At 40.6% G+C, this 26,414-nt stretch overlaps 1 protein-coding gene across 5 annotated transcripts in view; it reads left to right on the forward strand.

Moving 5' to 3' along the window:
- The window catches only part of ITGB6 (integrin subunit beta 6), a 151,222-nt gene that overhangs the window by 65,920 nt on the left and 58,888 nt on the right, over window positions 1–26,414 (forward strand). For all 5 annotated transcript variants that reach the window (NM_001428260.1, XM_005202407.5, XM_059891784.1 and 2 more), the window contains 3 exons: window positions 6,259–6,424; window positions 8,408–8,569; window positions 12,542–12,637. In NM_001428260.1, the coding sequence (NP_001415189.1) occupies window positions 6,259–6,424; window positions 8,408–8,569; window positions 12,542–12,637 (424 nt within the window). The remainder of the gene's footprint in view (window positions 1–6,258; window positions 6,425–8,407; window positions 8,570–12,541; window positions 12,638–26,414) is intronic.

The raw sequence follows: 26,414 nt of genomic DNA on the forward strand, positions 1-26,414 counted from the left end.
AGTTGAAAAGGGGGAAAGCAGTTAATAGATTTTTCCAATGACTGTAGACTTTCTTCCTTGATATTACATTCAAACTGGACAAGAGATAAATTATGTTTCAGTGTGGAATCTGAAAAACATATCAGTGAACTTCCTATTTTGTTACACTAAAAATCATTGATCTGTTTTGAACTTTGGCTTTTAAAAATTTATTATTATTATTATTTTTTTGGCTCTGTTGGGTCTTTGCTGCTGCACGCAGGCTTTCTCTAGTTGCAGAGAGCAGGGGTTACTCTCTAGCTGAGGTGTGTGGGCTTTTTGTTGCTGTGGCTTGCTTTGTTGTAGAGCACAGGATCTATCTAGCGTGAAGACTCAAGTAGCTGTGGTGCACAGGCTTATTTGCACTGTAGTATATGGGATCTTCCTGGACCAGGGCTTGAACCCGTGTCCCCTGCTGTGGCAGGCAGATTCTTTAACCACTGGACCACTAGGGAAGAGCCTGAATGGCTCTTTTATTGGTGTGTGTGTGCATGTGGTTTTGTAATATAATGTTTTGGTCATTTGGAAAATGAAGTTTCAGTGAGTTATGTAGATCTTAAAATTTCATGATAGAATATCTAAAAAATTATATTTTTTAATATTATCATTAATCCCATCAGATAAGTCTTGAAGTACTTAGAAGCTGTTAATGGATGGCCGATGAAAGTTCTGTGAAATTCTAACTTTCTAGTTATGTCAAATTTCATCATTGGCAACAAATCCTGATAGTTGTTTTCCTGAAAGTAACAGACTTACTTTCTTCATTTTAATCAAGATGATAGTTTGGCTGTCAAGCATTTTTTCAGGTAAAATGGTTGTTCCATAAACAACAGTTGAAACAACTATGAAAGTGCTTCTCCACTGTACGCATGTACTTCAGTGTACAGCAGGAACACTGTATGCACGTTTCCTATGTGGTCACACAGGAATAATTTTCAAAAAACATGTATCCAAGGGCATAGGCTTAAAATTACTGCAACCCACTCCAGTATTCTTGCCTGGAAAATCCCATGGAAAGAGGAGCCTGGTGGGCTGCAGTCCATGGGGTCATAAAGAGTTGGACACAACCAAGTGACTAACACACACAGCTTCACCAAGGGCAATAAAGTATGAAAAGATGCTCAACATCACTCATTATCAGAGAAATGCAAATCAAAACCACAATGAGGCACCATTTCACGCCAGTCAGAATGGCTGCTATCCAAAAGTCTACAAGCAATAGATGCTGGAGAGGGTGTGGAGAAAACAGAACCCTCTTACACTGTTGGTGGGAATGCAAACTAGTACAGCCACTATGGAGAACAGTGTGGAGATTCCTTAAAAAACTGGAAATAGAACTGCCATGTTAAGTCACTTCAGTTGTGTCCGACCCTGTGGGACCCCAGAGACAGCAGCCCACCAGGCTCCTCTGTCCCTGGGATTCTCCAGGCAAGAATACTGTAGTGGGTTGCCATTTCCTTCTCCAAGAACTGCCATATAACCCAGCAATCCCACTGCTGGGCATACACACTGAGGAAACCAGAATTAAAAGAGACACGGGTACCCCAATGTTCATCACAGCACTGTTTATAATAGCCAGGACATGGAAGCAACCTAGATGTCCATCAGTAGACGAATGGATAAGAAAGTTGTGGTACATATGCACAATGGAGTATTACTCAGCCATTAAAAAGAATACATTTGAATCAGTTCTAATGAGGTGGGTGAAACTGGAGCCTATTATACAGAGTGAAGGAAGCCAGAAGAAAAACACCAATACAGTATACTAAAGCATATATATGGAATTTAGAAAGATGGTAATGATAACCCTGTATACGAGACAGCAAAAGAGACACAGATGTATAGAACAGTCTTTTGGACTCTGTGGGAGAGGGAGAGGGTGGGATGATTTGGGAGAATGGCATTGAAACATGTATACTATCATATGTGAAATGAATTGCCAGTCCAGGTTCGATGCATGATACAGGATGCTCAGGGCTGGTGCACTGGGATGACCCAGAGGGATGGTATGGGGAGGGAGTTGGGAGGGGGCTTCAGGATGGGGAACACGTGTACACCCGTGGCGGATTCATGTTGATGTATGGCAAAGCCAATACAATATTGTAAAGTAATTAGCCTCCAATTAAAATAAATAAATTTATATTTAAAAAACGAAGAGAAAAGAAAACAAACCAAAAAAAGGGCAATCAAGTGAAAGTAGCACTTTTTTTTTTAAATTATGATGCATGTTTGATGGTAAAAAATATAAGGAACTAGGCAGTTTGGAGCAATTGCCTTGACATGTGCTAATGCACCAGCAGTTTTACTTACTCTTACTTTGCATCATCAGTGAAAATGTCAACAGTGAAAAAGACAAATATTATCTCTTATTATTATGAAGAACGTGTGACCTGAAAAACTCTTAAATTGTCTCAGGGACCTCTGTGGGTCTGCACACCACACTTTTAAAACCTTTAATCTAATCTCTAGTGCTTCTTGAAGTAGCTTGCTTTCTCTACCTTCATTAGATGGAAGGTCACTAAAATTTCACCATGTAGGAAGCCTGAATGATTTACATTTTTGAAAGACGTTTCCCTTATGCTATTGTCTAAGACACAGCAATACAAATCATATTTTCTATATTTGTAATGATAGCAAGCCACTCCAGTACTCTTGCCTGGAAAATCCCATGGATGGAGGAGCCTGGTAGGCTGCAGTCCATTGGGTCGTTACGAGTTGGACGCGACTGAGTGACTTCACTTTCACTTTTCACTTTCATGCATTGGAGAAGGAAATGGCAACCCACTCCAGTGTTCTTGCCTGGAGAATCCCAGGGACGGGGGAGCCTGGTGGGCTGCCGTCTATGGGGTCACACAGAGTTGGACACGACTGACGCGACTTAGCAGCAGCAATGAATTGTAATATACACTTAAAAATATTTAACAAGACAAAGAAAATTTTCTCCATCAAATATTTTGAGGGATTTTTTTAAACATCATTTCACATTTAATTTGGTGTTTCGTTTTGTTTTTGAAGACTTGAACCATGAGGAATTCATAGTAGTTTTGCAAAGAAGAAAACTCAACCATGAATGTTTAGATTTCCTATATGTACACACAAAAAAATGAGTATATAATTTTAAATTTCAAAGGTAATAAGACCATGTGAAAATACAGACATAAAGAAAAAATGGAAATCATTTCTAATTCCACTAAAAACGATGGTGTTAACCTTTTGTTATATATCTTTATAATCAGCAATAAGTAATTCCTTCAATTGCTATCTAAGAAAATAACAACTAAATATAAGCATTCTTTATAGGAAGAACTCTGACCAAAATGGGCAGTTTTCACTCAAAATTTCTTGACGTGACCCAGCTCTGACATTATACTTTGCTTAAGCTACATTCATCTCCCAGCACATGAATATGTTTATTGAATTAATAAAAAATGTATTCTCCTTTCTAAAAGATTAGAGTTCTAGTAAGAACTACATAGCAAATAATTCTAACCAACAAAGATACAAATTTCTGACCAGACAATAGGAATTCTAGTTCTCTGGCTCCAGAATAGGCTTTAATGCCATTTTGATACAGTATGAACCAACAGCCCCCTATAAAATACTAAACAATTTCCAAGACTAGCTTCCCTGGTGGCTCAAACGGTAAAGAATCTGTTGGTAATGTAGGAGACCAGGGTTGGATCCCTGGGTTGGAAAGATCCCCTGGAGAAGGGAATGGTTACCCACTATTGTATTCTTGCCTGGAGAATTCCACGGACAGAGGAGCCTGGAAGGCTACAGTCCATAGGGTCACAAAGAGTAGGACAGAACTGAGCAACTAACACTTTCAAAAACTTTCAAGACTAGTTGGACTCCAGGGACAATGTAAACCTCAAAACACAGTTATATACTTTTTATAAAATACTTTTTATGTAATTTTCACAGCAATTTTAGAAGTAGCTATTATTAGTACCCTCATTTTATAGATGAGGACACAAGGATAGATAACTATCCAGTCTTTTTATTCTAAATCTATGCATTTTCTTCTACTCTATAGCTACTTTAAATATTACAGAGGCAATTAAGAAAAACGCTAAATTATTGTCATTTTGTAGGTTAACTTTTTAAAAATTCTTCATTTCACATTTTAAAATACATTTCATATTTGAAGGTGGGAAAAACTTGACTACATAAAAAGTTTTAAGATATATATCCAAGAACATTGTAAACTGAATTTTAAAACTACCAAGAAAAAAGTTTCATATTTTTGAGAGATAGAGTTCTTAAAATCATTAGAAAATTTAAAAAATACCTCATTAAGGAAATGGGATATCTCAGACTGTACCATTCGATGCTACGGAACTCAAACTCCCCTTGTACTGAAGCCTGAGAATACATCAGCTTATGGCTTGCTTTTTGTGAAAGTCTACTGACAGAAAGTAAGTGATTATCCTTGCAGACACCAGCGTTCTGGTTCTGGCAGAGCTCCATTTCTCAGTGTAAATAAATCCATAATCATTTTGACTTGTATATCTAGTTGATTCTCAACATTTACGGAAGTCTTGTTCTATAAAGTCTGCTCACACCCTGCATTAGAAGATGCTGAGTATTGCTCCTAGGGGAAACACAGGGTTAGGTTCCTGTGAATCTCTGGTCACTTTTTCACCACTGAGCAATAACTTGTTTTCTGCATGTTCATGTTTAAAGATGTCTTATTTAATATATGTTGTTGATTTGTTAGCATTGAAATCACAACCAAGAGCACTGTAACTCATGTCAGAACAAAGCTCACACACGTATTTTCCCCATAAGACACATCACAGTCTTCCTGCACTTGGCAATACCAGAGAACATTTCAGCACTGCATTGGGGGACAACTCTAAACAACAAAACCATCCAAAAGCACAAAAATGCAAACACACATGTCACCAAATAGACCCTGAAAAGAATATTTCTCTACAGTGTGGGTGATGAAGCAAGAAGTCAGAGTCTTATTTGACCTCCCCTGGAAACATGCATGTCAAGGGACTCCGTTTCTTTGTACACTCATTCATGTACATGAATGACTGAAGAAGTTCCCAAAGGATTGATTTGGGGGTCACAAATACATTTTAGCAATATGAATTTTCAAAGATATGGAATCTGTGAATAATGAGAATTGACTATATACCTCAGACAGATGCATTTGGTGAAAAAGAGCCAAATCCTGAAAGCTGCATCAGCTCTTTGTATGCTGACAAGGCAGACTCTTGAACTTGCCAAGCTGCTTGTGTAAGTCAACCAGCTCTTTCCATGCAGCACCCCGCAACCTCATTGGTGGCTACTTCTTTTTGTCTCTGTGCTTCTCCACCAGTGTTTCTCAAACTTTGGAATGCATCAGGAAGACTTGGTTCAACACAGGTCTCTCAACCCACTCCTACCAGTTCTGACTTAGCAGGTCTGTAGTCACACCCCAGATTTTGCATTTATAGCAAGTTCCCATGTGACGCTCATGCTGCTAAGTCCAAGGACCACACTTTGAGAAACTGCTGTACATTATTAGCTCCACTTCACAAAAGAAAACCCAAAACTCAGAAGCATTGAGTACTTGCTCAAAATCTCATGTACAACTACTAGCTGGCTTTCAGAATAAAATGTTACTGGGTCAGCAATTTCTGTTCTACTGTGATGTCTTTAGGGCAGATCTCATCCAAACATGGCATTTTCCCCAAATGTTAACTGTCTTTAGTAGTGGCTTTACCCCAGGTTGGCCCACATGGTCTGTTCTATCACAACAAAGTTGGGCTCTAGAATCGAGAGACTCAGTCTGATTTTCAGGCCCTGGGCAGGCAGGACTGAGCATAAGAAGAAGACAGATTCCTCTCTTAGTCTTGCTACAGGATGACATCCTTGATGACAATTTAAGCTATCAGAATACAAAAGAATTGTTGTCATCATGTAAACTTAATGGTGGGCTTTGGTTGAGAGACAATAGAAGGAAGTGACTACATACAAGGAGCATCTGATCACCTGATTATCTGTTTTTTCTGAACCAATGCAAGACACACAACAAGCTTTTTGTGTTAGCTAATGTGACCCATTTGGAAGGGGTGGGTAGGAGATGATAAAACAACCTTAACAGTGAGACTCAGAGCCAAGTTACAGAGTCAGGCACTTTATGAAATGCATCTTCATGGAAGGAAATGCTGTTAGGCTATTACACCCATTCATTGTGTGTTGTATCACGTTTCTTCAAGAATATTTTACATCTTCCTTTTGCAGTAGTATTCCATACTTTTGTTTGCCTACATTTGGATTCAAGCACATTTTGCCGTTGACAAATGATGCTGAAAGATTCAACGAAATTGTGAAGAATCAGAAAATTTCTGCTAATATTGACACCCCAGAAGGTGGATTTGATGCAATTATGCAAGCTGCTGTGTGTAAGGTATGCTGAGGTTGAGCAGTGTTTCATTCTGTTAACCCAAATTTCATCTCTTGTGAACAAATCATTGAAAAGCTTAGCTAACTTTATCTTTCCTTTAGTCATCATATTTCTACAAGAGATACTTTTCTTAAAACACACCATTTATTCCATCTTGTTGAAATGAGGATAATTTTTATGCCTCATGTTCAAATCATCTAATAAAATTGTAATACTGTTGGGAAAAATTGGTTAAAAGAATTTTAATATACTTATATATGTATTATATATTTATATTATATAATTTATATATTAAATATTATAATTCTCAAAGATCAAGATCAGGAATTTCCCTAGCATTCTAGTTAAGACTGTGTTCCCACTGCAGGGGGTGTGTGTTCGATCCCTGGTTGTGGAACTAAGATCCCACGTGCTGTGTGGTGCAGCCAGAAAAATTACAAAGATGTAGGTTGTATTCATTAGTTTTTGAACTAACCATGGTGAAAAAAAAATCAAATGTAGCAATTAATGAAAAAAGTAAAAATTCTCTGATTCACAGAGAGGGCAATGGCACCCCACTCCAGACTCTTGCTTGGAGAATCCCATGGACGGAGGAGTCTGGTGGGCTGCAGTCCATGGGGTCTCGAAGAGTCAAACACGACTGAGCGACTTCACTTTCACTTTTCACTTTCATGCATTGGAGAAGGAAATGGCAACCCACTCCAGTGTTCTTGCCTGGAGAAGCCCAGGGATGGTGGAGCCTGGTGGGCTGCCATCTATGGGGTCTCAGAGTTGGACGTGACTGAAGCGACTTGGCAGCAGCAGCTCTGATTCAGAATAAACTTCTACATATGATGAGCTAGCTATTGGTTTGAACCAACAAAATAAACATCAAAAGCCACAGTGTCTCTACAATAATGCTAGAATACCTCTCCTCCTTGACAATCAGACACATATCCATGGAAACAGTTCTCCTGTTTTCAGATGACTTTCATGGAAAATATCAGGAAACAGATAGGACTGAGGGTCCCAGAACATAGGAGGGCCAAGGAATTAGGGAAGGAAGGAAAAAGATAAGGTACGAGGGGATAACTGCAATGAAGTTTGTCCTACTAGTTTCTGGCATAATGGTGGTGCTGTAGTTTAGTTACTAAGTCGTGTCTGACTCTTGTGACCCCCATGGACTGTAGCCCACCAGGCTCCTCTGTCCATGAGATTCTCCAGGCAAGAACACTGGAGTGGGGTGCCACTTTCTCCTCCGGGGGATCTTCCTGACCCAGGGATCGAACCTGCATCTCCTGCATTGCAGGCTGATTCTTTACTGCTGAGACACCAGAGAAGCTGACTAGTTCCTGGACAAATCTTAATTAAAGGGGAGAGCTATATGAAGAAACAGACAACAGACCATCTTAATTAGCAGTTAGCAGTACTCTGCAGTCGTACTTTGATAAGCAATTCTTATCCTTGTATTATGCTGATAATTTTTGGATGGTAACAGTAAAAAGAGAAATATGTCTTTTTTACTCAGAAAGAGAAATATTTCTTTTTCAGAGAAATGTGCCTACAGGTTGGGTGAAATCTTAGTAAAATAGGCTTACTTCAAGTCCATTCTGTATTGCATTCTTAACTAGTTTTGCTTCAGCTTGGATTTTGGATAATCTACAACCTCCCTCACTCCCTTCTCTCATTTTTCTGGTAAATTAAAAGCTGGACAGTAAAAATAATTAACTTTGTAAAAATCAAGATCAACTGGATACTGATTGTAGTGAAACCATTTTTTTCTGAAGCATAAATCATCTGAAAATGTAATCCAGGATAAAACAAATGTCACATAATTTCATTTTTAATACATTAATATTACCAACTCACAATAGATGAAAAAGTCTAAAATAGACTGACTAGCAATATATTTTTTGATAATCTGAATGTGTCCAAGCATAAGTGATTCACTCTCAATAAATGTCTGCCTCTTTTCCATACAAGCCAAATGCTTCTTTATCATTGTAGGAAAAAATTGGCTGGCGGAATGATTCCCTCCATCTCCTGGTCTTTGTGAGTGACGCGGACTCTCATTTTGGAATGGACAGCAAACTGGCAGGCATCGTCATTCCTAACGATGGGCTCTGTCACTTGGACAGCAAGAATGAATACTCCATGTCAACAATCTTGGTATGTAACCTACACTCTACATACACTGTTTTCAGGGCTACAAGTAGGCAAATGAAGCAGCAATTGCTGTAACACACAGCAGAATAACCCACACTTAGTAGAAGAAGTGTGCCTTTTCTGATTTGAGGTTAACAGATCGGCCTTTCTCAATCCTCCTCGCCTTTAGAGGTTCCCATAGGAGCACAGGAGGGCAGTGGGGATATGTGATAAGTTCAGATTTGCTATACTACAAATGATCCCAGAACCTCCCTAATTTTTCAAAGAGCCAGAGGGCAGCAAAATGCAATACAGTCAGTTCATTCTGTTTGAACCACAGCCCTAGAAAGGAAGACTCAGCCTAACCCTAGGAGTGATGGTCCCAGAGTCATGTTCCCTCAATAATTCCATGTTTTCATGGACCCTGGGCCCCTTGGGAGATCACTAATCAGGTGCTGCTTGACCAGTACTTATTAAATTTGGCTTATTTTTATAATTAAAAAAAATGCTGGTGACATTAAAAAAAAAACTTGACTTTTGCAAAACAAGGTAAAAATTTCAGAGCTCTTTTGATGTATATGATCTGATTTGATCCTCACCAGAACCCTGTGTGTCTAATTGCTTCCCTTGAACAGACCATGAGGCTGCCATGCTGCTGCACATGTTATTCCCTCTGTCTGAAATGCCCTTTCCCCCAAGGCTGCTGAGAAACTCTTACTGATCTGTTAAAACCCAGCTCCATCATGACTTCTCTGGGGAAGGGGGAGGTCCTTGTTTGACTTCTGCTGGGCACCAAAGCAATTATCTCTCCCAAGGTCTTGTACACAGAGGGCTTCTTGGCCATCACTAGATGGAAATGTGTTTGCTGGTATCTGCCTTTAGCATGCATCCTCAGTGCCAAAACTGGTTTACTATCCCTATTTCCTGACAGCACAGTGCTTGGAACATGCTAAAATACAATTGAATTATGGAGTAGTAACCTGGAAAAGGTCATACTATCCCCATTTAATACTTGGTATGAAATGGTACAGAGAATTTAAGTGACTACTTAAAATGACAGTGCTACAGAGGTGTATGTAGGACATAGAAAGAAAAAGGAAAGAGAATGCAGAATTTTAATATCAGGTTGGAAAAACCATTTTCTAAAAAACTTTTAGTGAGATAGCATATAGAAATGCTTACTATAGTATCAGCAATTAGTTTTTTAAAATCTGATGGTTCATTTGGCTTAAAGCTCAATATTCAGAAAACGAAGATCATGGCATCCAGTCCCATCACTTCATGGCAAATAAAAGGGGAAACAGTGGAAACAGTGGCTGACTTTATTTTTTTGGGCTCCAAAATCACTGCGGATGAAATTAATTTCATGACTTCAGCCATGAAATTAAAAGATGCTTACTCCTTGGAAGGAAAGTTATGACCAACCTAGAGCATATTTAAAAGCAGAGACATTACTTTGCCAACAAAGGTCTATCTAGTCAAGGCTATGGTTTTTCCAGTAGTCATGTATGGATGTGAGAGTTGGACTATAAAGAAAGCTGAGCACTGAAGAATTGATGCTTTTGAACTGTGGTGTTGGAGAAGACTCTTGAGAGTCCCTTGGACTGCAAGGAGATCCAACCAGTCCATCCTAAAGGAGATCAGTTCTGGGTGTTCATTGGAAGGACTGATGTTGAAGCTGAAACTCCAGTACTTTGGCCACCTGATGCGAAGAGCTGACTCATTGGAAAAGACCCTGATGCTGGGAAAGATTGAGGGCAGGAGGAGAAGGGGACGACAGAGGATGAGACGGTGGGATGGCATCACCGACTCAATGGACATGAGTTTGTGTAAATTCCGGGAGTTGGTGATGGACAGGGAGGCCTGGTGTGCTGCGGTTCATGGGGTCGCAAAGAGTCGGACATGACTGAGAGATTGAACTGAACTTAACTGAATGGTTCATAAATTACCTGCTACCGTTTCTTGACCTAAATCTCTAAACTTCAACATGGATGTTTCTACCTAACTTTTGATCAATGTGCTTAGTCTCAGTCGTGTCCAACTCTTTTCGACAGCATGGACTGTAGCCCACCAGGCTCCTCTGTCCATGGGGATTCTCCAAGCAAGAATACTGGGTGGGTTGCTATGCCCTCCCTCCAGGGGACTTCCCAACTCAGGGATTGAACCCAGGTCTCCCACATTTGAGGCAGTTTCTTTACCATCTGAGTCACCAGGGAAGCCCAAATTTTGATCAGTAGCATTCGTCAAATTTATATATGTTTTAATCATATAGGTTGTCCTTCCATATTATAAGGTCAGTGAGGGTAGCCACATTTTTGTATTTTGGCCAAAGAGGGGGAAGAAACTGAGAAATGGGTATTTTTCTTGTTACTTTTTTCTTGCAAATATTCAAATGCCCCATAATAGACATCTCAGAAAACACAGGATCACAGAAGCAAATAGTGACTGTTACCTGATATGACCTTCTCCTCTAATACCTGTTCAAGTCATTCTTGCTGAGTAAGCTGCTACAATGCACAGAGCCGTGGGCTAGTTCCTTGCCTGTAACATAGTCCCCAGGGCCTTGGAGCACCTCCTATGCACTCAACGCTGGGCCAGCCTCCTGGGGCCTCAAAATAACAAGACATGATCCCAGGCCTTGAGGAACTTACAATGTATTTGTGGGAGTTAAACCAGCATATCTGGACCAAATAGAAAATCATATTCACCTGCCTATGGAGGGCTACATGGTGCCATCCTGGCTACACAGGCACAGTGGTTGGATGGTGGAAGAATATATGGAGATAAGGAGAAACCAGCACCAGAAGAATTCAGGCTTAAGGGTGAAGGATACTTAATGTTTGGGCAATTGAAACTCAGAGGAGGCTGAGAATGTCAGACTCAGGAAGCTTTATACTATCTGGATTCTACTGATATCCTGTAATAAAAAAAATCCAAATGGGATAGAAAGTATGCATTACACAGCCAGATCTGCAGTTAGGTAATTGACCTGAGTATCTTAGGCAAAATTATACTTTTCTCTCAACTTGAATGAAAAACACATTAGAAAAATATTCCTGAAGTGCTGAGAATATATGCAGCAAGCACATTCACGTATAAGAAGGCCTATTTGTCAGTGTTCCTGTACTTGAGCTGTCTACAGTCATAACCGACACAGTATTCTTAGTTGACTTGTTTGCAGACCACTCTCTAATGTGAGTTTCCCTTTTGTATATTATCTACATTTGGAGTCAGGCCAGGCAAATGGGCTTCATGTTTTCTAGTCTTGGAAAGTAAAGGTCATCTGCCAATATGATAATGAATGACTTTATTTTTTAAACCGCTCATATCACTCAGGAATGAATGCCTCAACGAAATAGAAGTAAACTGAGTACAATGTGCTTTCAATTGTCCTGTAAAAATAATTGCAGCATCCCATAAAACCAGTCTGTGACATCAAAAAGAACAAACCAGAGAAGTGCACAGGAACATCTCAAGTCAGAGGGGTTTAGGAATTGCAGTGCGTCCTTCCTCCGCAGGCTCGCCCTTGCTCAACCCTCATCCCGCCCCATCCAATTCCAGTCAGAGCCGCAGGAGTCACGCTGGTCACATTCATCATAGTCTAACAGCTCCTCCCTCAGTTCTAACCTCCCCAACAATGTGAGCCTGCTGGCAAGTGGCACTTAGAGAAGACATGCATCTCTACCCTTGAAAAGATGACACACTAAAGTCTTTAAATAAATTTAGTGATCTCCTTGGAAGTGACAGAGCATAATACTCCACATTGACAGGCACTGACTCTAAGGAATTAAATGGACTTACAAGATCTGGGAAACAATTACTAAGCCAATTAAGAAAGTAATGCTAATTGTGTACTTATTTACTTGGCATGATAAACACAAAAATGCCTGTGAGAACTGAAATGCCAAACTCAGTAAGATACTTCTGAAAGAAATATCCCTTTATTTCATATACTTTTGTTAAGAAGATACTTAAAATCTATGTGTTAAATTTTAGGAATATCCAACAATTGGACAACTCATTGATAAACTGGTGCAAAATAACGTGTTACTGATCTTTGCTGTAACCCAAGAACAAGTTCACTTGTATGAGGTAAGCAAACATAATTTGGGAAATTCCTTCAGGGAGATTATTTGACATGAAACTTTAACTCTGAGTTTAATACATGGGAGACCATTAGATAATTATTAACACATACCAGATATACTGGACACTGGCAAAGTGGATTCAGATACTGTTTGCAATTTAAATTATAAACACAGAGGTACAGCAAGGAGTGGGGGACAGATACGATGGGAAGAGGAAGAGAGAGTTAAGGAAATGAAAAGTTGGAAGACAGTACGAATTAGCCTAGTTAAATAGAATTACCTATCTAATGGAAAGTCAACCTATCTTTCCTTGAACTTTTCATCTGATGAGGAAAGAGTTAACAGAAGGCAGGGAAAATTATGAGAATGGGAGGAGAATTGACTTAAACTCTCTGACATTTGCAAATTCAATGTATAGAAAATACACAAATGGAGAGATATAAGTTAAACTATTGAGACATGAAAAGTCGAAAGAAAAAGCTTGTTAAACTGGGCCCCAAAATAATTTCTCCTTTAAAGTATCTGGATTTGCAGTTCAAATTTTTGAATGGAAACACCAATGGCAGAAAAGGAATTGTTTCACTAAAACACATACTAGAAAATGCAAATGTTTTCTGTGGTCTCTTTCCAGCCTTAGAAAAACGATATGCCAAAATGCTATGCATTGGGGTATTAGCAAATGATTTATTCCTAATGCACAGTTTGACAGAGAAGTAGGAACATCTTTAGTCTGAGTCCTAGAACAAGTAGAGAAAATAGGTGTCCGTTACATTGCTTGTACCTTCTATGCAGAAGCTTCAAATACTCCTAAATTCAAAGTCTGATCTCCTCTGAACTTGCTTGATAACTTCACAGAGCTCAGGAAATGCTGAGATTATTTCACAGAGGCTTTGATTAAATGCCACTCACTGCTAAGGACAATGCAGCCAACTTCCACCAGGTTCTGTAGAAAGGATCCACGAGGAGATCCTATCTTGCATTTTTAATGAGAGGAGGGCTTTGTACACCAGGTGAGACTGCCTTCTGCTGAAAACCAAGGAAGTCCCTTGCAATCAAGCTACATACTCGAGGGCTTTGTTCTACTCAAAGACTATGTGGGTTCACCTGATCTGGGCATTTTCTTAAGGCTTTTTAGTATGCGATACTTGTTTCCAGTGGTTTTAAGTAGTAAAGTTGCAGTAAAAGTTTGTTTTTTTTTAAACTCCAAATACAATAGTGAGTCTATTCTACCTTTGATTCCTAAAGCTAGAGTGGGAGGACTCTGGGGGTCACCACACTTTTCCCAAAGTTGAGCTTCTGTTTAGAAAGAGGAGGGGGAGTTGCACTATGTTCTTAAAAGGGGGATCTGGGAAACACAATTGATAATCATGAGCACAGACCCCCATAACTCACTTTGGTAATAGTCTTTAAGACTCAGAACTCATTTAAATGCCTCCTCAAGATTGCCATTAAAAAGACACAGCAAGATGAAAAATAACGGTGGCAAAACAGAATCTGTTGGATTTAAACAGGTTGCATCCACCATTCCCCAGTTGCAAAGGAAATGATCATTTCCAAAGAAAACACCAGATTAGAGCCTGCCTCTAATATAACAGCAGGACGTTTATTTTGCCTGCCTACTAATCTCATTACGAGGTGAATTTATGTTCCATTGTGATCTGTGGTTTTTACCATCTAGGCTCCACTAAATTCAGAGGGACATTTTCAGGGAGCCATGCAGGGGACAGTCAGCAGCCCATTCTGTGACTCTAACCCTTTCATTATTTTGTTTTTATTTTGATGGACTCATCATTTCCTCTTCAGGTAGTAGGCTGCAGCCTGATCTAAAGATAATGACAGCAACCCTGCACTTCCCTGAAGGCTTCACACAGCATGAAAATGCTGATCTCTTGTTTTCTTGATAATGAATACTGAAAATAGACTAATAATGACTTGGGTTGCCTTTCCATTTAAATCTCTTAGAAGGAGCCCTATGTGTGCAGGAGCCCTGCATGACCTGATGTTTGGATAGCTGTGAATCACGGAAAAATTAAACCAGAGATAGGATAAATAAAAGAGCTAAGTGGTTGGATCTAATGAAAATTCCGGGAGGCAATCTGTTTGCCCTTGTTGTGTTCAGCATAGTTGTGTGCACATACACCCCAGGATGGGGCTGGGTCAGGTTCAGTGGCACCCGTCTTGCAGAAAATAAAGATTTGTGTTGCCTATTCATGGAACGCAGGGGGAAAAATGGCTGTTTTTTCGATGATTTGTGTAAGGTGCTTTGGACTGCCCAGGTGTGTAGTACCACTGCACTTTGTGGAAACAGTGATGAGCAAACAGTGGGAAGGTAAAGTAAGCAGTTTTGTCTTCAGATCAGTATGACTGCAGTGTGCACCCAGACTCCAGCAAACAGATGATTTAGAACAAACTTATTATTATGAATAGTTTCCTCTTTGTCCAATTACAGGGTTCAAAAGATAATGATAGATAACAGACTGAGCAGTAGGTAGTATATTACATTCTACTGCTAAATACCATTTTGAATCAGGATTCAATTACTCAAGCTTTAAAAAAAATTTTTTTTATCACCTCTGTTGTTTTCAAATATTTACTGTTAATTTACATCAATTTAGCATCAGGCTACTAAACTCCAACTACCTAATTTGACTAGTCTTTCCTTCCTAATGAGATATTGAGAGAAAAGCAATTAAATTAGCATTTTTGACCACATTGTCAAATCCTGTTATTAATCACGTGGAATTATTTGCAAGACTCATTGTCTTTCAAAACATCTACCTCTGGCTGGAGAAGATGAGTTTTATAGTGCTAATTGTTATTATATATAACTATATGACCTGGTATTTATGATGTAATGTTGAAAAAGCACTTAGAAAGTAAACAAGATGTATTGGTAAAAGAAGCTTTCAGTTTACCCACTAATATCTGAGACCACTAATTGACGTCCTTGTGGTTATTAGGACAGAGTGATGTGTTTAAAGGGTCTCCCCAGTGGCTCAGCAGTAAGCAATCCACCTGCAATGCAGGAGATGTGGGTTTGATCCCTGGGTCAGGAAGATTCCCTGGAGGAGGAAATGGCAACCCACTGCAGTATTCTCGCATAGAGAATCCCATGGACGGAGGAGCCTGCCACCATGGGGTGGCAAACAGCTGGACATGACTGAATAACTAAACACACATGATGTGTCTAAAGCAGGAGGACAGGGACCCAAACAGGTTGTTTTACCACCAAGAGGCCCTTCCCTCTGCAGGTAAAAAAGCCATCTATAATTAACTCTGTAAAGAGCAGAGTGGATCTTACCCATCTTTCTGTTTAGGCCAATTTCTCAATACAAAGTAGATTCTCAGTAAATATTTGTTGAATGAATTTTTTTCCAAAAAAAAAAAACTGCAATGCAAGCACTTCATCTTATCTCAAATAGGGTCAAAATTTCTAAATAGGAATGTGACGTTTTGTGTGACAAATGTCTGTCAAGGTCAAGGGAACCCATGTACAAGAGCAGGTAGGAGTGCCTGACCCATCACTATGGTGATCTGCGGCTCTGGCTATTCTTTCTCCATCCTTCCACTTTGGATCCAGGTGGTACCAGAGAGGGGAAGGAACACTCTGCTGTCAGTCTTGGGACCACCTTGTAGAATAAGCTCCAGAGCCTTCTTGCATGTGTGCTAAGTCACTTCAGTTGTGTCTGACTCTTTGTGATTCCATGGACTGTAGCCCACCAGGCTGCTCTGTCCATGAGATTCTCCAGGCAAGAACAGTGGAGTGGGTTGCCATTTTCTTCTCCAGGGGATCTTTCTGACCCAGGAATTGAACTCGAGTGTCTTAAATCTCTTGCATTGGCGGGTGGGTTCTTTACCATTAGTACCACCTGGGAAGCCCCACCACATCCCCCCAGCTTTCTTACTAGTCTGTGAAAGGAAACCCCCTGAATGATTAACCGCTTGATAGTCATTAATCTTAAAACAAGATGAAAGGTGCTGCAGTATGCTATGAGCCTGATATTTCAGAAGTATGGCTTCTGGTTTTTTTTTTAATTTAATTTAATTTTTAAACTTTACATAATTGTATTAGTTTTGCCAAATATCAAAATGAATCTGCCACAGGTATACATGTGTTCCCCATCCTGAACCCTCCTCCCTCCTCCCTCCCCATACCATCCCTCTGGGTCGTCCCAGTGCACTAGCCCCAAGCATCCAGTATCGTGCATCGAACCTGGACTGGCAAGCTTCAGTTTTTCAGGAACCAAAAACCCAGTTTTAATTTCACTCTTTCTTTCTTCTTTTTCCTCATCTTTTGAGTGTTTCACCACAGTAAGGGACTTTAAAGGAGGCAGAGAAATTAGGGAGGGAGATAAAACAAAAATTGACCCTTTGCCATTTGTTAGCCTCGGACACGACTGAGCGACTTCACTTTCACTTTTCACTTTCATGCACTGGAGAAGGAAATGGCAACCCACTCCAGTGTTCTTGCCTGGAGAATCCCAGGGATGGGAGAGCCTGGTGGCTGCTGTCTGTGGGGTCGCACAGAGTCGGACACGACTGAAGTGACTTAGCGGCCGCAGCAGAAGCAGCAGCCTGTTCTATCATTGTTTGGTTTTATAACATCCTCTGCTGAAAACGATCAAAACAAATTTACTCCAATGAAAATCCCTATATCACTAGCCTCAGTTTTTAATTAAATAAAAACACTGGACCAGATGACCTCCAGCTTTGGCAGTCAATGACTCTGTACCTGGAGATGGGGGGATCACCACAAATTCCAATGATTTACACACAGATCAAGTACAGCTAATTGTAACATGGCTAATTTCAGTGACTGGTCTAAAACATTGTTCTTTATCTATCAACCCCATCCTGTAATGGGATATTCCAACTTTATGCTTTTAGTAAAAATATAATCATCTAGGAATTAAAAAGATAACTTTCTGAATTATGAGTTGATAGATTGCTCTTAATTCAAGGGTAATAGAAAAGGATCTTGATTTCTCTTTGTTCAACGATGCGGGCGTGCATGCTCAGTCGCTTCAGTTGTGCCTGACTCTTTATGACCCTGTGGACTATAGCCTTCCCGGCTCCTCTGTCCATGGGATTCTCCAGGCAAGAATACTGGAGTGGGTTACCATGCGCTTCTCCAGGGGATCTTCCCGACCCAGAGATCTAACCCAGGTCTCCTGCATTAGCAGTTGGGTTCTTCATCACTAGCACCACTAGCCCTTGTTTGAAGGTACCTGGGAATAAAGACAAAGGAGAGCCAGTTGCCCACACTTTCCTCATTAATTAACACCCCCTCAGAGAGGGAATATTTGGAAATAAAAACTCATGTCCTTGGATTATCAGGGTAAATTGGATAGAAGTATTTTCCAGATTAATTAATAAGACAGAAACATGAAAAATCATCAGTAGTTACCCCCTAGATTACATAGAGTAATTTTCTTCTGAAGAACTCAAAGACTCATAATCCAGAAAAGAAAAAAAAAAAACACAGAAAAAAATATACAGATTGAAAACCAAGGTTTTAATGAGATGCCCTCTTAGGCCCATCCATATAGAAATAAGGGATTTCGTCAATACAAGATCTAAATATATCAAAAGTACACAATACCCAGAATGTCTAACATTAAGAGAGCTGACATGCTATTGACCATAGTCATTCATTCATTCATCAAACATCCAGGAGCCCAGCCAGGGTTGGTGACTAGAAAGAAAAAGACACAATGCCTGCCTCAAAAAGCCCCATAAAGCATTAACAAACTCATAAGCCAATTATTTACCTAAAGAACAAAACATTTTAGAGACCCCCAAGGGATAGTTTTTCTGAGGGGGCAGAATTTCACATCAGTCAGTGTTTTTAACTCTTTCCTAGTCACCATTTTTGTTAGGAGGGACAGCAAATTGATTGGCAATCATAAAACTACCTTTGATGCTAAGGGTACCATTGGAACTGAGGGCCAGAGAGGATCAGTAACTATGACCATGAGAATAAATGAGAAGGTTTGCTGAGGGCTTATTAGGTGGCTGCTGTGGTGAAGTACTTTAACTCACTGTATTATTTAATCTCCTTTTTACTGCTATGTTCTGTGTGCTGTGCCTTGTCACTCAGTCACATCTGACTCTTTGCAACCCCGTGGACTGTAGCCCACCAGGCTCCTCTGTCCGTGGGGTTTCTCCAAGCAAGAATACAGAAGTGGGTTGCCATCCCTCCTCCAGGGTATCTTCCCAACCCAGGGATCAAACCCAGGTCTCCCAAATTGCAGGTGGATTCTTTACTGCCTGAGCCACCAGGGAAACCCAAGAATACTAGAGTGGGTAGCCTATCCCTTCTACAGGGGAACTTCTTGACCCAGGAATCAAACCGGGGTCTCCTGAATTGCAGGCGGATTCTTTACCAGCTGAGCTACCTAGGAAATCTCTTTTTATTGCTATAGCACCCAAAATAATTCAAAAGCAAGCTGCATGTGAGAGCCAGGATTTGAACCCAGAGAATCTGAGTCAGCCCCAACCACTGAGGTAAGTCACAATTGAACCTCGGTTTTTGCAGCGAAAGAGCACACCCATTCCTAGCTATCAGGCCAGGAGAGGAGCAGCTGTTCCACACAGTAAACGACTTTGAAAGTCACTGAACTGTAAGAGCACAGAGCACAAGGAGATGGCAGAGCATTTCCTGCAAACGGCAGAGATCTTCCAGGCCAGGGAACACTGGATTTTACTTACCGTTGCTGTTAACTTAGACAAACAGAGCAATCTGCAAACGTGTGGGCTTGAAAAGAGAGACACATTTGGATTCTGCCTTGTGTGTTATTTAAGCTCTGAGCAGTAAGAATGGATACCACAGCTAGAGTTTATGCCATTGGCCACCCCACCAAAAACACCTAGTCTCTAAGGTGACCACTATCAAGGTCCTGGCCTGATGGGGAAAGCAGACGCGTGGTCTGACGCAGGTTGTACGTCTGTTATGACGATACCCTTCAAGTACATGGAAATACAGAGTAACACAAGGAACACCCACATACCTACTGGCCAGCCTTCTTCAGTCTTGACATTTTGCCACTCTATTTGCTTTAGATATCTTACAGAAATAAAACACTCCAGGGGGCTTCCCAGGTTACACAGTGGTAAAGAATCTGCCTGCCAACATAGGAGACACAGGAGATGCAGGTTCGATTCCTGGGTCAGGAAGATCCCCCAAAGGAGGAAACAGCAACCCACTCCAGTATGCTTGCCTGGGAAATCCTCTGTCCATGGGATATAGCAGTGGGCTATAGTCCATGGGGTTGCAAAGAATCAGACAAGACTGGGCTCCTGAGTGCACACACACAAAACATTCCAGACCCAGTTGCCTGCTGTGTAATTACTAACTCTGACGCCACCTCCCTCTTTCCTTCCATAGAAGTCACCAGTATCCTGAACTTTATCATTCCCATGTTTATTTTGAGTACTATGAAAAACATATGTCTACCCATAACTAATTACATAGTTTGGGCTCACAAGTTAAATTTCATCCTGTATATATTATTTCTACAGTTTGCCTTTTGATTCAGTGTTATGTTTTGGGTTTTTTTTTAATTATGGTAAAATATACACAACATAAAAATTACCTTTTTACTGATTGAGTATATAGTTCTATGGCATTAAGTACATTTACATTGTGATGCTCAATGTTATGTTTTGAGGCTTATTCGTGGAGACACTAGAAGCTCTTGTTTACTCTGTTCTACGGCTTTACATATTCTAATATGTGTATTTACTGCAATATGTTCATTTGCAACTGAGGGCTTCAGATCGTTTCTAGTCCTGCAGCTTACAGTGTTACACTTGTTGAAGCCACAGACACCCTTGCGGGCATGTTTTCTGTTGAGGATGAACCTGTGAAAGTGAAGCCTCTGGGTCACAGGGGAGGGGCATCCTCAGCCCTCCTGGTGTATCCAAGTTGTTTTCCAAGTGGTTTATCAGCTACTCTCTTGCCAACAACATGGGAAGTAGAACTGTTAGTTGCTCAGTCATGTCTGACTCTTTGTGACCCCATGGATTATAGCCCACCAGGCTCCTATGTCCATGGGATTCTCCAGGCAAGAATACTGGAGTGGGTTGCTATTGCCTTCCCCAGGGGATCTTCCTAATCCAAGGATAGAACTTGGGTCTCCTGCATTGCAGGCAGATTCTTTACTATCTAAGCCACCAGGGAAGGCCTAACAATGTGGGAGTGTAGGGGGAAAAGAAACAGAAAAAAGAAAAAGACACGCATTAAATTACTATTTTTTTTGATGATAAAATTAATATGTTATTTTTTTAAAGAAGGGTGCCGGGGTCCAGCTCCAGCTGATCCAGGGTATTCAAAGGGGAGATGGCTTCGGCGAGGATCAGGATACAATAGCTTCAAATAGACATTAAGTAGAGATGTAAAGAGTAATAGAATGAGGATAGCTCAGTAGGAAAATTCAGTGGAGAAAAGAGGCTGAGTAGCTTGGTTTATGCGGGAGACCAATAAAACTTCAAGACAAGAAGTTTGCACCACTTACGTAGGCTGCAGGCATCCTTCCATTCTCCCGAAGGAGAGGAGACACTGAGGCCTTCCCGGTCGGATCTTAGAAGCCCAGGCATAATTAGTAAGCATGGCGGGTTCCGCACTCCAAATGGAGACTCAGCCAGAGTTTGAGAGAGAGAGAGACATGGGGAGACCAGTATTTCGAGGAACTGATCCCAATTCTTTATTTTCCAGGGTCTGTTTTTACACACTGAGATGTTATGCAAAAGTCACACAGGGTCAGCAGTCCTGACTTTTATCAAAGTCAGGTGCTTCATACAAATGTATACAGAGGTCTTAGGGGCATTACATCATCTTCTGGCCAGGGGGGCCTGCTGACAATTTATGACCCTCTCCTTGTGACAGTGGTCAGTCAACCAGAACACTTTTTTCTCCAAGGGTGATTATTCTTAAAACAGACGCCACCCAAATAAAGTTACATTCCTATAGGGTGAGGATGTAGTGGGTTTTAGTTAAGGAAAGAATTTACTTAGCCTAAGGTCTAACGTGATTTATATCAAAAGTTAATACTTATTTCTTCTATATATTCATTAATGTGTGTAAGGGCAGGGGATGTGGAGTCTTAGCAACAAACATTGGCTCAACAAATGAAAAACCCTTCACCAATACAATTTCTAATCAGCCCACTATACTTAAACTAATAATTTTCTAACTTCTCTAAAGAACCTGTTTTTAGAAGGTTTAAAGCATCTCATGCCTCTCACGGTTGGGAGGCTGTGAGCAATCACATGTGGCCGGACAAGCCTGTCAGGCAGGCTAGAGAACCTTCAGAGGAGTTTGTAAGTTGAAACACTCTTGTCACGCCCAGGAGTTTTTTTTAACTGGAGCTCTAGGTTAACTCCTTCTCCGAAAGAGGTGGTGGGGGACAGCCCCCCATAAAGTCAGAGGTGTAGGTGGGAGCACAAAGTAGTAAAGTAGGCAGGCTCTGGTTATGGGGGTAGATGCTCGAGGATTTCCGGGGGACTCCTGAGGCTCGATCCTGCCTTTGTGTATGTCGAGCCTCCTTCCTCATGACCTTTGCCACGGGTGGAGTGCCTCACTCTGGCCCCCAAAAGAAGGGGATAGAGAAAAGCACAATGAAGAAACTAAAGATCACCCATAAACTCACCACTCGGACACAGCTAACCATTCTTGACATTTTAGAATAAGTCCTCTCTTTTGTCTTTACATACATTTACATGCTTTAACATAATTGGTATAAGACTGTATATATTACATATACATATATATATTATGTTCAAATTTTTAGAATGCATTTATATATTTACAGTCTTATAAAGGCATAAAAATTAAATTGCACTTAGTTATATATCAAACAACTGCTTTTATTAATAAGAATAACAGATGAAATCAAGGTAATTCTACAAGATTCTGAATCAGTGACTGCCAGATGTAAAGGGTGTATGTTTTCAAATAAAAACAAACTTGCTCCCCACCCCTAGCAGCTCCAGAAGATCTACAGTTACTACACTTTTACCTACAGATTATGTTTTTACACATTCAAATGATTATTGTTGTTGTTCAGTCGCTAAGTCATGTCTGACTCTTTGTGACCTCATGGACTACAGCATGCCAGGCTTTCCTTTCCTTCACCATTTCCCAGAGTTTGCTCAAACTCATGTCTATTGAGTCTGTGATGCTATCTAACTATCTCATCCTCTGCCCTCCTCTTCTACTTTGAACTTAAATGATACTTGGTTACTTCATTGAACATTCATGCAACATCTTTAATAGGAACATCAAATTATTTCTAGTACCTGTTTTCTTATCCCTGAAAGTGCCCTATCAATGAGGACATCTGTGACCGAATTCACTTTCTTCATAGGCCCATCTCCAGACTGCCAAGTGCCTACCCTTGGCCGTGTGACTACCCTTCCATTTCTGGGAAGGCCCACAGCATGCAGGGACTCAGTTACCTGTCTATCTCCTGTACCTTTTCTATAGCTGCAGGTGGCCACCCTGTCTGTGTTCATGTGCTCAGTTGCTTCAGATGTGTCCAACTCTTTGTGACTCTATGGACTGTAGACCGCCAGGCTCCTCTGTCCGTGGAATTTTCCAGGCAAGAATACTGGAGTGAGTTGCCATGCCCTCCTTCAGGGGGGTTTCCTGACCCAGGGATCAAACCCATGTCTTCTGCATCTCCTGCATTGCAGGTGGATTCTTTATTGCTGAGCCACTGGAGAAGCCCCTGTGTCTGTGGGGCTGGCCCAAACTATAGTTATGCTGAAAGGAAGCTCACCCTGGCTTGCATCAGCATGCAGATTTTAATTGCACCCATGTATACTCTCATGATACAGCCTTTTACACAATTATAGAGGACTTTAAGGCACAAGGGACAAATTAAACTGATAGCTCCCAGGCATAAGAAAAGTTTGATAGGATTATATATTTTAACACTATGGCTAATTATCCGAAAGAGGCCAAACTATGCTACAAAGTGGCCACTATTTGTTACAACACAGTTCAGTATTTTGTTGCCCTTACAGACTTGAATCTTCAAAATGTAAACAGAAAATTTTTAAAACAGAAAATTTTGTTGAGTTTGAACAGTTTGGATGCATTTTACTTACTAATTCAGGGGTTGGCATACTTTTTCTCTAGGGTTGCCAAATTTCACACATAAAAATACAGGATGTCCAATCAAATTTGAATTTCAAATAAACAACAAATAATTTTTTATGTTTTAGTATGTTCCATGCAATATCTGGGCCACATACTAAAATTTTTGGAAGAATTACTAAAAGAAAAATGGAGAATCATGTACAGCATTGGGGAATAATGGAAGAGGAGAGTGTGGAACCTTACTTCTATAGGATCTTCAGGGAATATCCCTTTCAAGAAATGATTATAAATAAAGCAGCAACCTGAAGGATTGTGTATACAAGCTCACAACCTGATGTTAGCTGGGGTAGAAGGGGATGGAGTGGGAAAGGTAGGCTAAAATCAAACTCCTCAGTCTTGAAAGCCAAGGAAAGTAAGCACAGTGTTATTCCATGGGTAGGAGGCATTCAAAAACACCACTTTTGTTGTTGAGCAGAAAACAGATGTCACAGGTATATGATAGATTGAGGATCCCATATGGATTATGTGTGTACAGTTTTAAAATCATGGCATCATTATTTTCCAAATTGCCAAAGCTCTTCCTGGGAACCTCCTCCTGACAATAAGAATGATGTTGACAGGCCATTCTATACCAGGCATTCTTAAACTTTAGCTCTCAATCAGATCAGATCAGATCAGATCAGTCACTCAGTCGTGTCCGACTCTTTGCCACCCCATGAATCGCAGCACGCCACGCCTCCCTGTCCATCACCAACTCCCGGAGTTCACTCAGACTCACGTCCATCGAGTCAGTGATGCCATCCAGCCATCTCATCCTTTGTCATCCCCTTGTCCTCTTGCCCCCAATCCCTCCCAGCATCAGAGTCTTTTCCAATGAGTCAACTCTTCGCATGAGGTGGCCAAAGTACTGGAGTTTCAGCTTTAGCATCATTCCTTCCAAAGAAATCCCAGGGCTGATCTCCTTCAGAATGGACTGGTTGGATCTCCTTGCAGTCCAAGGGACTTTCAAGAGTCTTCTCCAACACCACAGTTCAAAAGCATCAATTCTTTGGCATTCAGCCTTCTTCACAGTCCAACTCGCACATCCATACATGACCACAGGAAAAACCATAGCCTTGACTAGACGAACCTTTGTTGGCAAAGTAATGTCTCTGCTTTTGAATATGCTATCTAGGTTGGTCATAACTTTCCTTCCAAGGAGTAAGCGTCTTTTAATTTCATGGCTGCAGTCACCATCTGCAGTGATTTTGGAGCCCCCCAAAAATAAAGTCTGACACTGTTTCCACTGTTTCCCCATCTACTTCCCATGAAGTGATGGGACCAGATACCATGATCTTCGATTTCTGAATGTTGAGCTTTAAGCCAACTTTTTCACTCTCCACTTGCACTTTCATCAAGAGGCTTTTTAGTTCCTCTTCACTTTCTGCCATAAGGGTGGTGTCATCTGCATATCTGAGGTTATTGATATTTCTCCCGGCAATCTTGATTCTAGCTTGTGTTTCCTCCAGTCCAGAGTTTCTCATGATGTACACTGCATATAAGTTAAATAAGCAGGGTGACAATATACAGCCTTAACATACTCCTTTTCCTATTTGGAACCAGTCTGTTGTTCCATGTCCAGTTCTAACTGTTGCTTCCTGACCTGCATACAGATTTCTCAAGAGGCAGGTCAGGTGGTCTGGTATTCCCATCTCTCAGAATTTTCCACAGTTTATTGTGATCCACACAGTCAAAGGCTTTGGCATAGTCAATAAAGCAGAAATAGATGTTTTTCTGGAACTCTCTTGCTTTTTCCATGATCCAGCAGATATTGGCAATTTGATCTCTGGTTCCTCTGCCTTTTCTTAAACCAGCTTGAACATCAGGAAGTTCACGGTTCACATATTGCTGAAGCCTGGCTTGGAGAATTTTGAGCATTACCTTACCAGCGTGTGAGATGAGTGCAATTGTGTGATAGTTTGAGCATTCTTTGGCATTGCCTTTCTTTGGGATTAGAATGAAAACTGACCTTTTCCAGTCCTGTGGCCACTGCTGAGTTTTCCAAATTTGCTGGCATATTGAGTGCAGGACTTTCACAGCATCATCTTTCAGGATTTGGAATAGCTCAACTGGAATTCCATCACCTCCACTAGCTTTGTTTGTAGTGATGCTTTCTAAGGCCCACTTGACTTCACATTCCAGGATGTCTGGCTCTAGGTCAGTGATCACACCATCATGATTATCTGGGTCATGAAGATCTATTTTGTACAGTTCTTCTGTGTATTCTTGCCATCTCTTCTTAATATTTTCTGCTTCTGTTAGGTCCATACCATTTCTGTCCTTTATCAAGCCCATCTTTGCATGAAATGTTCCTTTGGTATCTCTGATTTTCTTTCTTTTTTTTTTTTTCTCTGATTTTCTTGAAGAGATCCCTGGTTTTTCCCATTCTGTGTTTTCCTCTATTTCTTTGCATTGATCGCTGAAGAAGGCTTTCTTATTTCTTCTTGCTATTCTTTGGAACTCTGCATTCAGATGTTTATATCTTTCCTTTTCTCCTTTGCTTTTTGCTTCTGTTCTTTTCACAGCTATTTGTAAGGCCTCCCCAGACAGCCATTTTGCTTTTTTGCATTTCTTTTCCATGGGGATGGTCTTGATCCCTGTCTCCTGTACAATGTCACGAACCTCATTCCATAGTTCA

The sequence above is a fragment of the Bos taurus genome, chromosome 2 (assembly GCF_002263795.3).
Source record: "Bos taurus isolate L1 Dominette 01449 registration number 42190680 breed Hereford chromosome 2, ARS-UCD2.0, whole genome shotgun sequence".
Classification (NCBI taxonomy): domain Eukaryota; kingdom Metazoa; phylum Chordata; class Mammalia; order Artiodactyla; family Bovidae; genus Bos; species Bos taurus.